The following is a 12,814-nucleotide window of genomic DNA, read 5'->3' on the forward strand; positions in this document are numbered from 1 at the left end:
TCATGAGTGTTATTTTGCTTGTGTTTGTATGAATCTTTCCCTTTAACACTGCATGATTTATTCTTATCCTAAGAGTTAAAGATAAACGACTTTGGTCGGTGTTTAATCGACGGTGGCATAGAGGTGACATTCACTCCTCTTTTTAAAAATTGCACTCCTCTTTTTTCTATCTCGTGGCCACGACTTAGTAACTCGGGATCTCGCGTTAGATATGTCGTGGCCACGAGATAGAAAAAAAGAGGAGTGCAAAACTAAATACAAGAGGAGTACAATTTAAAAAAGAGCGGTGCAGTAAATAAAGGAAGGGTGCATTTAACAAAAGAGGAGAGAATTTCGCGATCTCGAGATCCCGACTTAGCTAACTCGTGGCCACGAGTTAGTCAGCCAATCAAATACTATCGTGTTCCCTCAAATTAATCAGCCAATGAAAACGTCCTAAAGGCAAGGCTCTGATATAACATAACATACTACTATTAGTACTACTATTACTACTACTACTACTGCTGTTGCTGTTGTTGTTGTTGCTGCTGCTGCTACTACTACTACTTCTTCTACTACTACTACTACTACTTCTACTTCTACTACTACTACTACTACTACTACTACTACTACAACAACAACAACAACTACTACTACTACTACTACTACTACTACTACTACTACTACTACTACTACTACTACTACTACTACTACTACTAATACTACTACTACTACTACTACTACTACTACTACTACTACTACTACTACTACTACTACTACTACTACTACTACTACTTCTACTACTACTACTATTATGTTATATCAGACCCTTGCCTGCTTTGACCAGCTATATATATGCGTACAGAATATTTACACATGTTACGCAAAATTTGATTGGCTGTCTAACTCCGGATCTCGAGATAGCGAACATTTTATCCTCTTTTATTTTATGCACTCTGTCTTTATTTACTGCACCGCTCTTTTTATTATTGTACGCCGCTTTTATTTAGTTGTGAACTCCTCTTTTTTCTAACTCGTGGCCACGAGATAGAAAAAAGTGGAGAGCAATTTAAAAAAGAGAAGAGAATGTCACCGTATTAATCCGCTGTATAATTTAATGTCGATCAGTTTACGTAACACAAGCTTATCTTCTGATAGCTAATGTCACCATGACCGCACACTTAAAGGTCTACTATTCGGAATATGAAGCGAGTCAATGTTGTCAAGGTATCCAGGAATGCGATATATTCCAAACTTAACCCTACTCATCTATGGGTACATAAAAGCTAACACATTTAAGATACCTTCAAAATCACAAAGATCTACCAACTCAACCGTTATTATTTTATTGATAATTCCTTAGCAGCATCACGGAGCGTATATTGAGCGTATATTGAGTCCGCGGCAGCATAAAAGGGATCAGCGTTGTTCTTTTCTATCGTATAGTGGTTATTACAAAGTCTAGCGTAATCCTAGTTAAGTCCAGTGCATATCACATGGTCAATCCGCAACATTAGAGTGGCATAACGACGTGTTTAAAAAAATGCAATATACGAGTCCCCGGAAAAATTAGCTGGCGAGGGAAAATCATAAATATTAGGAAAGGGTTATGTATGAAGTACACATGAAGTTCCTCTATGTCTAGAACGGGACGTTAATGTGGTACTTTGTTCGAACTAGGCCATTAAAGGGGCCTTTTCACAGATTTTGGCATGTATAGAAGTTTGTCATTAAATGCTTTAAACTGATAAAAGTAAACATTGAATCCAAAAAACCCAGTAAAAAATCAAGAATACAATTCAAATAAGAACAAAAAGTAACCCGGCTCGAACCACTGACCCCTGGAGTCCTGGAGTAAAAAGTATACCACTTAGACAACTCGGGCATCCGTGCTCATACAATGAGGAATGTATTTTATACTTTATATAGCAATCCTCGTAGTTTCAACGTAATATGACGACAAAAACAGAACTATCCAAATTATTCAATCGTTTCGCGTTGCAACGCTTTACAATTTTCAGATTTTTAAATCGTCAAAAGATGCATATGATGGTTATTTTAGAGCATGATTAATGTTCAGTATTACTGTTTCCTCACAAATATCATAACTTAAACGAAAATTTTCGAATCTGAAACACTTTTTTATTTTGTTATATTGTTTATATATTCTTTTTGTTTTATAAATTAGTGCAGTCTTAATTGCGAACAGTTCATTTGCATTATTTGTATGACGTTACAATTATGCAGGGCATAATTATGATTTTAGAAATATATAACATATAAAACAAGACTATTGCCAAGCAATATATGTCCCCTACCGTCTCCACCCATTGTCAGATTTTTTTTATATCTGTTGCCCTAGAAAAACGAATTTTTGACGTAAGAACAAAATGAAATGACGTGCATAATGTCCATATTACCATCAATTTATGTTTCAAGTTTCATGAAAAAATATGATGAACTTTGCAAGTTATCGCAGGATACAGACACACAGAGCGCAAACCAGAAGTCCCCTCCGGTGAAACCGGTAGGGGACAATAAAACTCGCCAAACTGGTATAAAACATCTTTGGCTTTCGGATGAAAACGCAGTGTTTGGGTTCACTCCAGCTATGTGGTCACTCACTCGGCATAACTAAATCAGTACTAGACACATTACGAAGAGGAGAGCATGTTTTTTTCCAATGTTTTCTTATAAAAGGGGGTATTCATGTAAAAGGTATTGGTAGTCACAAAATGCCAACTCAACTAATTTAATTATCTGTTTGACATTATTTAAACTTTATTATTTTTCCATTGCGAATTAATTAGCCAAGTGTATGGTAAATACATACATTCAACAATCACGACTTGTTATTTAGCCTCTCCAGTCCAGAGTGAAATTTATTGCTACGATCATTTCAAATAACATTTCAACGATTAAGCAGATTTACCTTATGTTAAAATAATTTTGGCATATGAAGTCGATCACAACTAAACACACGTCACTATATTGGGGCTTTGATGCCGAAGTTTGAACACCTTAATCTCGCACGCTTTCAAATGGCCAGAGGATACGTAGAGGTACATGTCCGGACTGAGAGTCAGACCTTTGGGGTGCACCACCCCGACACTTCCGTCAACCACGTGACACACAAATGCGCCATCTGGCGTGAACATTGACACGCGGCTGTTGTAGTGGTCCGCCACTATCACACGACCAAGAGTGTCGGAGCAGACGCCGTATGGGCTCTTCAACTCTCCGTCTCTTTTACCGAATTTTCCTATTGATCTGATATAGGTCCCGTTATCGTCAAATATTTTAACGCAATGGTTTCCCGAGTCCGAAACATAAATATTGCCTTTGGGAGAAATGCACACGTACCGTGGAGAATTAAATTGTTGTCCCTTATTGTTACTGTTGCCAATGCATTTGATAAATTGTCCGTTACAGTCGTGCATCGTTACGCGATTAGCAACTTCGTCGGTAATGATGAAATGTCCGGCATTGTCAACGCAAACACCGGAAGGCGACTGAAAAAAGCCCTCCCCGAACGACCACTTGATGTCGCCGTCAATCGACATGATCAGAACCAGACGACGCCGACGTGACGTCAGCGCAATGTCCCCGTTTTGCGTAAGGCAGGTTGCCCACGGTTCGCATATTTCCTCGGACTTGTACAGAACCGACGTATCGCCGTCACGTGTGCAGATTTGAATTGTCGCGTTGATCATGTCCGTTACTAGCACATGTCCACTGGTAACGTACGTGATGCACGTGGCGTCCTGGAACTCCCCAACCTCTGACCCCTTTTTACCGAACGTGACCTCGTGTAGGTAATCCTTCGTAATGTGGCGCTTTACGGCACCCCCGTATGCTCCTACGACGTTCACATTACCGATGACGGAGCCGTCTGTCATGCTTTTATCGTCACGGACGGTTTCCGCAGGCTTCTTTAACTTCGCGCAGTTCCGGTTGATGTAACTGACTGTAGTAAGCTGTATTCTTTTTTCCTCTAAAATACCACAAATAAGAACAGTATTTAAAATAAGCGCGATTAATAAGTTAAATGACTCAAAATCCATTTCAATACACAAGTGGTTAGCGTGTGGCTATTATATTTATTAGTAAAAACATCATTTTGAATGAAAAATAATCAGGTTATAACGAAAAAGTAACTACAAATGTATCTGAAAAAAACACATTCACTATTAACTCAAAATGAACCAAAAACAAAATTCATCGCTTTGAACAGCCATAACAAAACTAAATTAGCAGCGATTTCCATGAAATCGGTTTTATTCAACGCAGAAATAAATTAACCTTCTTGAAATGCATATATCTTGCAATATTATTACACATGCTGGGTCAAATTTTAAGAAGTACCACGATACACAGCCCACGTAATCTACTCGTCATCGATCTGACTCGATCCAAGACTGAAATCTTCACGGAGTAAAGGGCATTTTCTCTGCAAAGTTCACGGACCTCGGTACCATAATTCAATAAAACTTATGAACAAAAACATTTTTACCGTTCTTGACATTACATTATTTATCAAAACTAACAGTCCAGCGCCGTTTGAAATCTTTGTTTACATACATTTCAACTGGCCGACATTTTAAACACACGAGTGGTTTCATTTGTCCAACGCGAAGTTGTTTCTTTATTCCCTGAAGATATCATACTTGAATCGGGTCTGAAGACGCACAATTGATGAAGTTATGGCTGTTCAAAGCGATGCATCCTGTTTCCGGAATATTTTGAATTGAAAACTTTGTTATAAATATTTGATAGTGGATATTTTTTTCAGAGAAGTTGATTTTTCGTTAAAATTTGATTATTTTTCATTTAAAATGACGTTTTTTCCTAATTAATATCATAGCCACACGCTTACCATCTGTGGACTGAACTAAAGCTAGATGTACGCTGTCATTTTGCGCAAGACGCAGTCCACATGTTCAAATCACTTGATGACTAATTTTCGCCACTTAGTTATTAGCTAAAACAACAAGCATATACAATTAATATATACATCTATGTATAATGTATTATGTATTTCACACGTTTGTCAATTGCAAGCAAACAACCGATGATTGTATAACACATTTATCCTGGTTACGTAAAGCATTTATGTGGATCGGCCGATACTAATTTATAGAAAACAGCTTTCAAAACTGTTGTGGCAAATTCCGAACTGTACAGACTGCAGTTGTTTGTGTATAGTAATTCATTTAAACGTTTACTTTTATAAAAACAGGTAGGAGGTTTCGTCCACTTGTTTGCATGCACACGTTTCTGATTTGTTTTGTGCATTTTAAATAGACGATTGTCAATTCCCGATTATCATCATGCAATGATGTGTCGATAAATGCAAAACGAGAATAGTGATTTGCATTACCACATGAAGTAGAGACTGGTGAATTGACATAATCCATTGTTTATAGGTAACAACTGTCTGCATAATTATAAATAATCAAAATGGTAGTGACGCTCGACTGGTAATTGTCGGTTCGGGTACTACTTAAAAGTACCCCTGGTACTCTTAAGTATACTTGAATGTACCCTGGGAACGGAAAATATACTTAACGTACCCGGGAATTCTAATGCTAAATTGGTCGTTGCCGGCTATTTCAAATTAATTATGTTCATATTTATGTCAATATTCTGTAAACTAGTCTCTATATTGTCGAAACACCAACTCAAAGAAGCATGTTGAGGGAGGTTTTGTTCAAATAGAATTTTGTTTTGTATTCCGTAGCGAGAGTATCGACATCGGATTTGGGGCTGAAATAAAACTCGGGTACAGTCCAAATTGGTCGGGTACGTGTGAGTAAATTTTCCTTACCCGGGTAGAGGTACGTGTACTTAAAAGTACTCTGTGTACATTTAAGTAGTGCCCGAGCCGACAATGATCGAGCATTAGTGAAGCTGTCAGGTAAGCGCAGTCGTTGGTACATGTACTTATAACATAGGCTACCCGGGTTCATTCCCCGTTCCCGGAAGCATGTGAGTGTTGTTGGTGGTCACCATACCGGACAGGTGATGTTTCCTCCGGGTACAACCAGGTATGTGTATTTGAGTGTTAATAGGGCTTTAACAGAATCTGTCTGGATGTGATGTTTACACATTAAAATGCAAAACTCATTAATTTATCGTGATGATATATATTTTGGTAAATTTACACATTAGCGACACGTATTCACCGAAGTATGGTGCAACGTAGCAATAAGACAAAACGAACACATAATGTTTAATATATGTTGTCACAAGATTTATTATCGAAAATACAGTTTTATGCAATTGCAGTGCACGTTTTGCAGCAATAAAACGTAACGTAAACATGATTTTTACATAATTTCACGAAATTTATAATCGAATCCCGCCTGTTTAACGTTTTAAGCAATACAAGTGTGCGTTTTGCAACACTGCGTTTTGCAAGATAGATTCTATATTTGAAATATGAAATGAGTAAAATACACATAAAATAATTCTTTGGAACGAAAGCACTTGCATTGAACATTATATTAACTGCGGTTTTTATTTTAGAAGCTAATATGTATATAATGTTCATGCCATTGAGCATTAAATATTAGGGACTTTAAATGATAACTACATTCGTTTCAAGTTACTGAGTTAATATACGTACCATCACTAAATTTCTGTTTCAGTTAAGCTTTATTTAATTTAATTCTTGCGTACGTGATAAGTCTACTTATTGTTTTATTTATTTAGCTTACCGTTCTTTATATAGCTTAAATAACTAAATAGAGTTATCATATCATAACATTTTTTATTAAACGAGTTCAGGATTTTTTGTTAGTATGCGAGCCTTTCCTGGACGAGTTTGATAAAATATGGTATGATATGACAACGAGTGTCAGATATTTTTTATCACATGCTTTTAAATGAGCAAATTAAATAAATATTCACGATATCATAATGATAAATCCCGAATGTTGTTTCGTCATTTTGTGACGTCATTTGACGCGCAACGTCATTTCAGCAAAATAACAAAATGCGATTGCTCAGTTGAATTATCCGAAGGGATATTAAAAAATTATAACTCTCTGATTATACTCCTTTAATTGACGTTTCGGCATAATGCCGTTATTTAAATTGTGCAGTCAAAAGACGTAAAAATGTAGTTAACATATAATTTCCAATGTTTTGATAAAGGCATTATGCCGAAACGTCAATTAAAGGAGTATAATCAGAGAGTTAAAATGCGATTGGTCAACAAACGAAAACTAAGCCGATGAAAACGCTTAAAAATGTTTTATTACATGTACACACATATGTAATATAAAATAATATGTAATGGTTATTTTACATGGGAAACGGGGTATGGCATCTCTCTCTCTCTCTCTCTCTCTCTCTCTCTCTCTCTCTCTCTCTCTCTCTCTCTCTCTCTCTCTCTCTCTCTCTCTCTCTCTCTCTCGCTCTCTCTCTCTCAGATAATGACGTCGCGGTGCTTGAAAAGTTTACAAGCTCTGATCCGAATGTTGTCTGCATTCTGGCATCGACCAATCCTTATAAGTTTAATGTTCATAATAATAGATTTGAAAAGACGTGAGCACGATTGATGGGTCGTTTATAGGGGTCAATTATGGTGTGTATCCCCGAATAATGGTCTATAATGATCGATTATTACCGGTGCACGTGACGTAAGAGCAATTGAAGGTATGCTCGATTTTGTTGTTGTTTCATTTTAATTGCACACGACTATTCACAAAATAAACAGTCAACGTTGTTTGTTGCGGTAGTGCGTACTTGAATAACAGAACATAACGCGTGTTTTATTATTACTTGCAGTATAACAAAACACAGCGTGATTAAGAAGATTCGTGTCACGTTAATCATATAATTTTAGTAAAACACGGTAAACATTTCAGCGTAATTTAAGTTATATTTACAATTAATTAAAGTCAAACGTCTAACTTGATTTCTCCCGCAAACTTACAATGTTTTCACACTATTTTCTCAAACGCGACTAAATTAACATCACATTTGGAAAACGCTTAATATCTGCAACAAAGTTTTCTTTAGTTTTGATGCACGAAATAATGATACGATCGAATATACGACCAGTCCCTGTGTCTGGGAAATCTGCAATTGCACATTTCTTTGTCAGTACTACTAATTATCGTCGCTGTCAGAGAGTGAAATAAGTGAAAGTGAAAGTGTCAAGGACGTTTTAGTGATCCTGAGACCTCCAACCCACGAACCAAAAGTCTCAAACAGCGAGTCAGTGGCAGCAATATTGCCCAATGTTGTCCATGGGAAACAGAAGTTGAAGGAGGTAAGAAAATCTTTACTTAACTAAACTTTTTGTAAGTATGTAGTGAAATCAACGCAAAATGAAATCGCACGTGAATAATTATTAAAAACAGACAGATATTGTGTTGAATCAAATATTAGACACTACCGATGATAACATTTTAATATAAAAGCATATCTTAACGTAACTTTATAAGCATACACTAGACTTTAAAATAAAACAGTTGTTTGAAAAATAATCCACAATACGAAATGAGGCGCTATAAAGCAACTTGTCCCCGTTATAACCGTCAAGTACTTTCGGTACTATCTAAAATCCTTCCAACACCACATGTTGCGCTGTTGGAAGGCTGGTAGGCACGCGTGGTGACATGCCTGTGCTTTGCCATGCGACACCTTGGTATTTTCGTATGGTGATACGAAATATCGTAATCTGACTCTCTCAGAAACGCAGGCACTCGTTGACCGAACCTGACCGATGACCGAGCAATGACATTTCTATTAAGTGCTACAATGCACAAAGTCAGCTAGGGCTGGGTGGGAAGGCGACTTCTCTTGTACACAGACAAGAGGAACGGTCACAAGTCCGTAAACATCAGTAAAAAGCATACAACTTAGTTTAAACTTCGATTTGAGGTAACATGATAACAAACTATATGCATGACTTTAAACGTTATAAGAGATTTGCCATATGGCAACAAACTATGCTCCTCAATGTTGCGTTGAACATTAATTGCGCCTTACGAACTACTCGTGTTGAGACTTACATTGAGTGACTCGTAAACTCAAAGCAGTTACTCGCTTTTAACTGCATACACATTTTGTACAACGGCTCGTTATTGGTATAACTTGTGAAACACATTAGCATAAACGTTCAACAGTATTTATGCTTTATATTGCGCTTGTAGAATATACGAACAAAACACATTACATAAATGACGTTTAGCGATTATTTTGACTTTCCATTTGAGATGATATGATGAAAAAGTATATACATCAGTTTAAGGCACTTTCATGACATTCACCACATGGCCATAAACTTGCGTTATTCAATGAAATGTTAACATTTCGCTAGCAGAATGAATAAAAACTATATACGCAGTTTCATGACTTTCGATGTATGATCATAAAGTTTGAAATTGTGCAAAGCAATTTTGCGTTAAAAGTTGCATGTAGTTTTATCCCGATCTGAAACCTTTCGCTACAATACAGCCGTATTCGAAACTCAACAACTCAAATGTTTGTACAAAACAATACGAATGTTCCCATTTTGAAACGACAGTAAGTTAAACAAACATATAGTGGTAAAGCGACATTTCTTGTACTCAAATAGGAGAAACGGTCACAAGTCAGTACACAAATCATAGCAAAACTGCACTCTGCAGCTTGTATGAAACGTGTTTTCCAAAACCAAAGTAGTTCAAAGCAGAACGCTTTTCCTTCTTCGAGGGATAAGAAATCTGGGTGCAAGTCCCCGCTTTGGTTAGAACACAAATACTAGCTGCTCAGTAGCATATTCATCATCCTATCCTTAACCATAATACCACTAGGCTCTTTTTCGAGTTGCTTTGAAAAGGAAGATAATGGCAGCTGCATGAGCGCTTCCATAAAATGTAAATGGTCGACCTTTGCGGTTGCAAAATTGAAATACGATTTCAATGTTTTCAAGCGCAATGTCTACCTCGGGACCAAATACACATGGGTTCGATTTCGAGTATCTACACTCACGATTAAAATGAACCAACAAATTGCCATAAAGTACATGATTGAAACGTACAGGATATTATTCACTAATCGATATGTAGAAAAAGAATTTTAACCATCTAGGTTATCAGAAACACAGTTTATATTTAACGTTTGAACATTCGCTGATAATAGGCATGTAATAGCAATCCAACGCTGAAATGATTCACACTCCTACGCAATAAATTTTTCCGTGGGACGAAATGCCCATAGGTTCGATTTCGAGTTGCTGTCAAAAGATGCGTATAATGGATATTTAAAAGCATGGTAAATGTTCAGTATTACTGTTTCCTCACAAATATCATAGCTACAACGGATATTGAATCCGAAACAAATGTTTGTAATTTTGTCAATTTACCCAAACGTGAAAAGGTCCCTGTAATGAAAACACAAAATAAAACAAGAAATCATTAATCAGAAAAATCAAATAATTTCTTTCGCACAAAACTGACGAAATAGTCCACTACCTTTGCATTCTGGTGTGCCCACGTCCCTCATCGGAAGTGGTATTCCAAACCTGTTGTGGAGCTCATCAATATCAGCGAACGTGACACGACGTTCACGTTGAATCGTATGACAGGTCTGTGACCTTCCATCTTCTGACGTCGTTCTACGACAATCTAAGTTCATATCAGAGACGAAAAAAACGTTATCGACGCCTTTGGTCATATTCGCTGTCTGCGTCTTTTTCTTCTTTTCACACAGCATAACGGATTTACATTTCTGCAAAACTGTTAAAAAGTACTTGTTTATGACCCGTTCATACAATATGTGAATGCCTAATTCATCTCAAATCATGTTCATGTACTGTTTCTATAATTTACAATCAAACGTAGCACACGCGTTGACCAGTGAATGATTATGGGAAGATTTTCTTCAATTATATTACAAATGGTATTTATCAAGCTTGATATTCCTATTTATGTCAACTTTTGTTTATTACATGGAATTAAGCCATAAAAGAAAAATAAGCATTAAAACTTACAGCGATTCTGTGTAAAATATTACGGAATACCGTTGGGTCATCGTCGTTACACATTAAAATCCAGAGGGCGAGATTGCGAGAACGCGAGAGTACTATGACGAGAATGCGACAATACGATGACGACAGTGCGACAATACGATGGCGAGAACGCGATAGTACGATGACGACAATGCGACAGTGCGACAATACGATGGCATCAGTACAATAGTACGATGGCGACAATGCGATAGTCACATCGTACTGTCGTCATCGTTTTGTCGCATTCTTGCCATCGCGTTCTCGCATTGTCGCCATCGTTTTGTTGCACTGTCGCCATCGTATTGTCGCATTCTCGTCATCGTACTCTCGCATTCTCGCATTTTCGCCATCGCGTTCTCGCCATCGTATTGTCGCACTGTCGTCATCGTATTGTCGCATTCTCGTCATCGTACTCTCGCGTTATCGCATTCTCGCATTGTCGCCATCGTACTATCGCCATCGTATTGTCGCACTGTCGTCATCGCACTGTCATCGTACTATTGCGTTCTCGCATTCTCGCTTTCGCATTCTCGCCATGGTATTGTCGCACTGTCGTCATCGTATTGTCGCATTCTCGTGATCGTACTCTCGCGTTCTAGCATTCTTGCCCACTCGATTTTAATGTGTAACCACGATGGCCCTAACGCTATTCCGTAGAATATTCCTGTGTCTAATAGTCTCATAAAACACGGCAAATGCGACATTAAATAAATCAAACGAAATTCTAAATTGAAAATTAAACGCTTGTTAGAAAAATTACAAATAGCCATACAGATTGCTCTTTTGCATTTCTCAGATTTCAAAAATGACAAATACAAAATAATTATTACAATCAATGATATTTAAAGCACAAAACAAGTTTTCATTACATTGAAACATCCCACGGTTCTCAATCGTTAATATAACAATGAAAGAAATCAACTGTTAGACAACTGTTAGACTAATTTCACATGTAATGTTGACTGTAGTTACTTATGGCCAGTATATACCAGTCTTTTCACGAAATTTCCCTATCGGTTATCTTTTCTCATTTATTGGTACCAAACCGCGTCTAATCAATTATTACATCATAATCTTTTATAAACATGACAAGTTTGTATTCAGAATGTGTATAGTTGCGTAAACATCTTAGCGTAACAAGTGTCAAATACGTAATAAACAGTAAGACAGGGATTAATGTTTAGACTCTTACGGCACTGACCTTAAAGCCACACTACTTATTTGGTTGTATATACATCTGGTGGTTACAAGGTAGAAATCCGTCTTTTTGCGCTTTTAAACTTAAAAATTATCGCGTTTGTCGAATTGGACGTATACTTCTAGAAATCCTACTTACGGTTTTAAAAGCGGTACCGTTTGAAAAATATTTCATTACTTGCTAACTAGGCTATATATTTAATTGTACCTATGCCAATTTGCATATATCTGGTTGTTACAAGGTAGAAATCCGTCTTTTTGCGCTTTAAAACTTAAAGATAATCGCGTTTGTCGAAATGGACGTATCCGTCTAGAAAACCTACTTTCGGTTTTAAAAGCGGTACCGTTTGAAAAATAATAAATTACTTGCTAACTAGGCTATAGATTTCACGACAATTTGCACACTTTCAAATTGCATCTATATGTATTGATTAGCATGTATTTCATTTCAAGGTCAGACGCAAAGTGTGTTACTTAAATAAAATTGACTAGTAAAGCGAAATGTAAATTTCATTGAAACGTAAATAAAACATTATTTAAATAAAAACATGTTTTTTTGCTCTAAGAGAGAAAATGGGTTTATACATTGAACGTAAGGTCAATTAATATAAATAGATCCCAGGTATGCACATA

General features: G+C 36.8%; 1 protein-coding gene across 1 annotated transcript; it reads right to left on the reverse strand.

Annotated features, from left to right (window-relative positions):
* Positions 1 to 2,554: 2,554 nt before the first annotated feature.
* Positions 2,555 to 11,930, reverse strand: LOC127874892 (E3 ubiquitin-protein ligase TRIM71-like). Its single transcript, XM_052419561.1, has 3 exons — positions 11,854 to 11,930; positions 10,449 to 10,712; positions 2,555 to 3,973 (listed from the first exon to the last, which is right to left on the reverse strand). Exons 1-3 carry the CDS (start codon positions 11,861 to 11,863, stop codon positions 2,952 to 2,954), a joined length of 1,296 nt encoding a protein of 431 aa, XP_052275521.1. The 5' UTR covers positions 11,864 to 11,930; the 3' UTR covers positions 2,555 to 2,951.
* Between the last annotated feature and the right edge of the window lie 884 nt (positions 11,931 to 12,814).

This window comes from Dreissena polymorpha, chromosome 3, assembly GCF_020536995.1.
Source record: "Dreissena polymorpha isolate Duluth1 chromosome 3, UMN_Dpol_1.0, whole genome shotgun sequence".
Lineage (NCBI taxonomy): Eukaryota > Metazoa > Mollusca > Bivalvia > Myida > Dreissenidae > Dreissena > Dreissena polymorpha.

What these genes read in the sequence shown, in the direction of transcription:
- LOC127874892 (XM_052419561.1), bottom strand. An exon ending in GGGCACACCAGAATGCAAAG is followed by an intron (nt 3,974 to 10,448) that starts GTAGTGGACTAT and finishes GTGGTATTTTAG; the next exon opens with AGGAAAAAAGAATACAGCTT.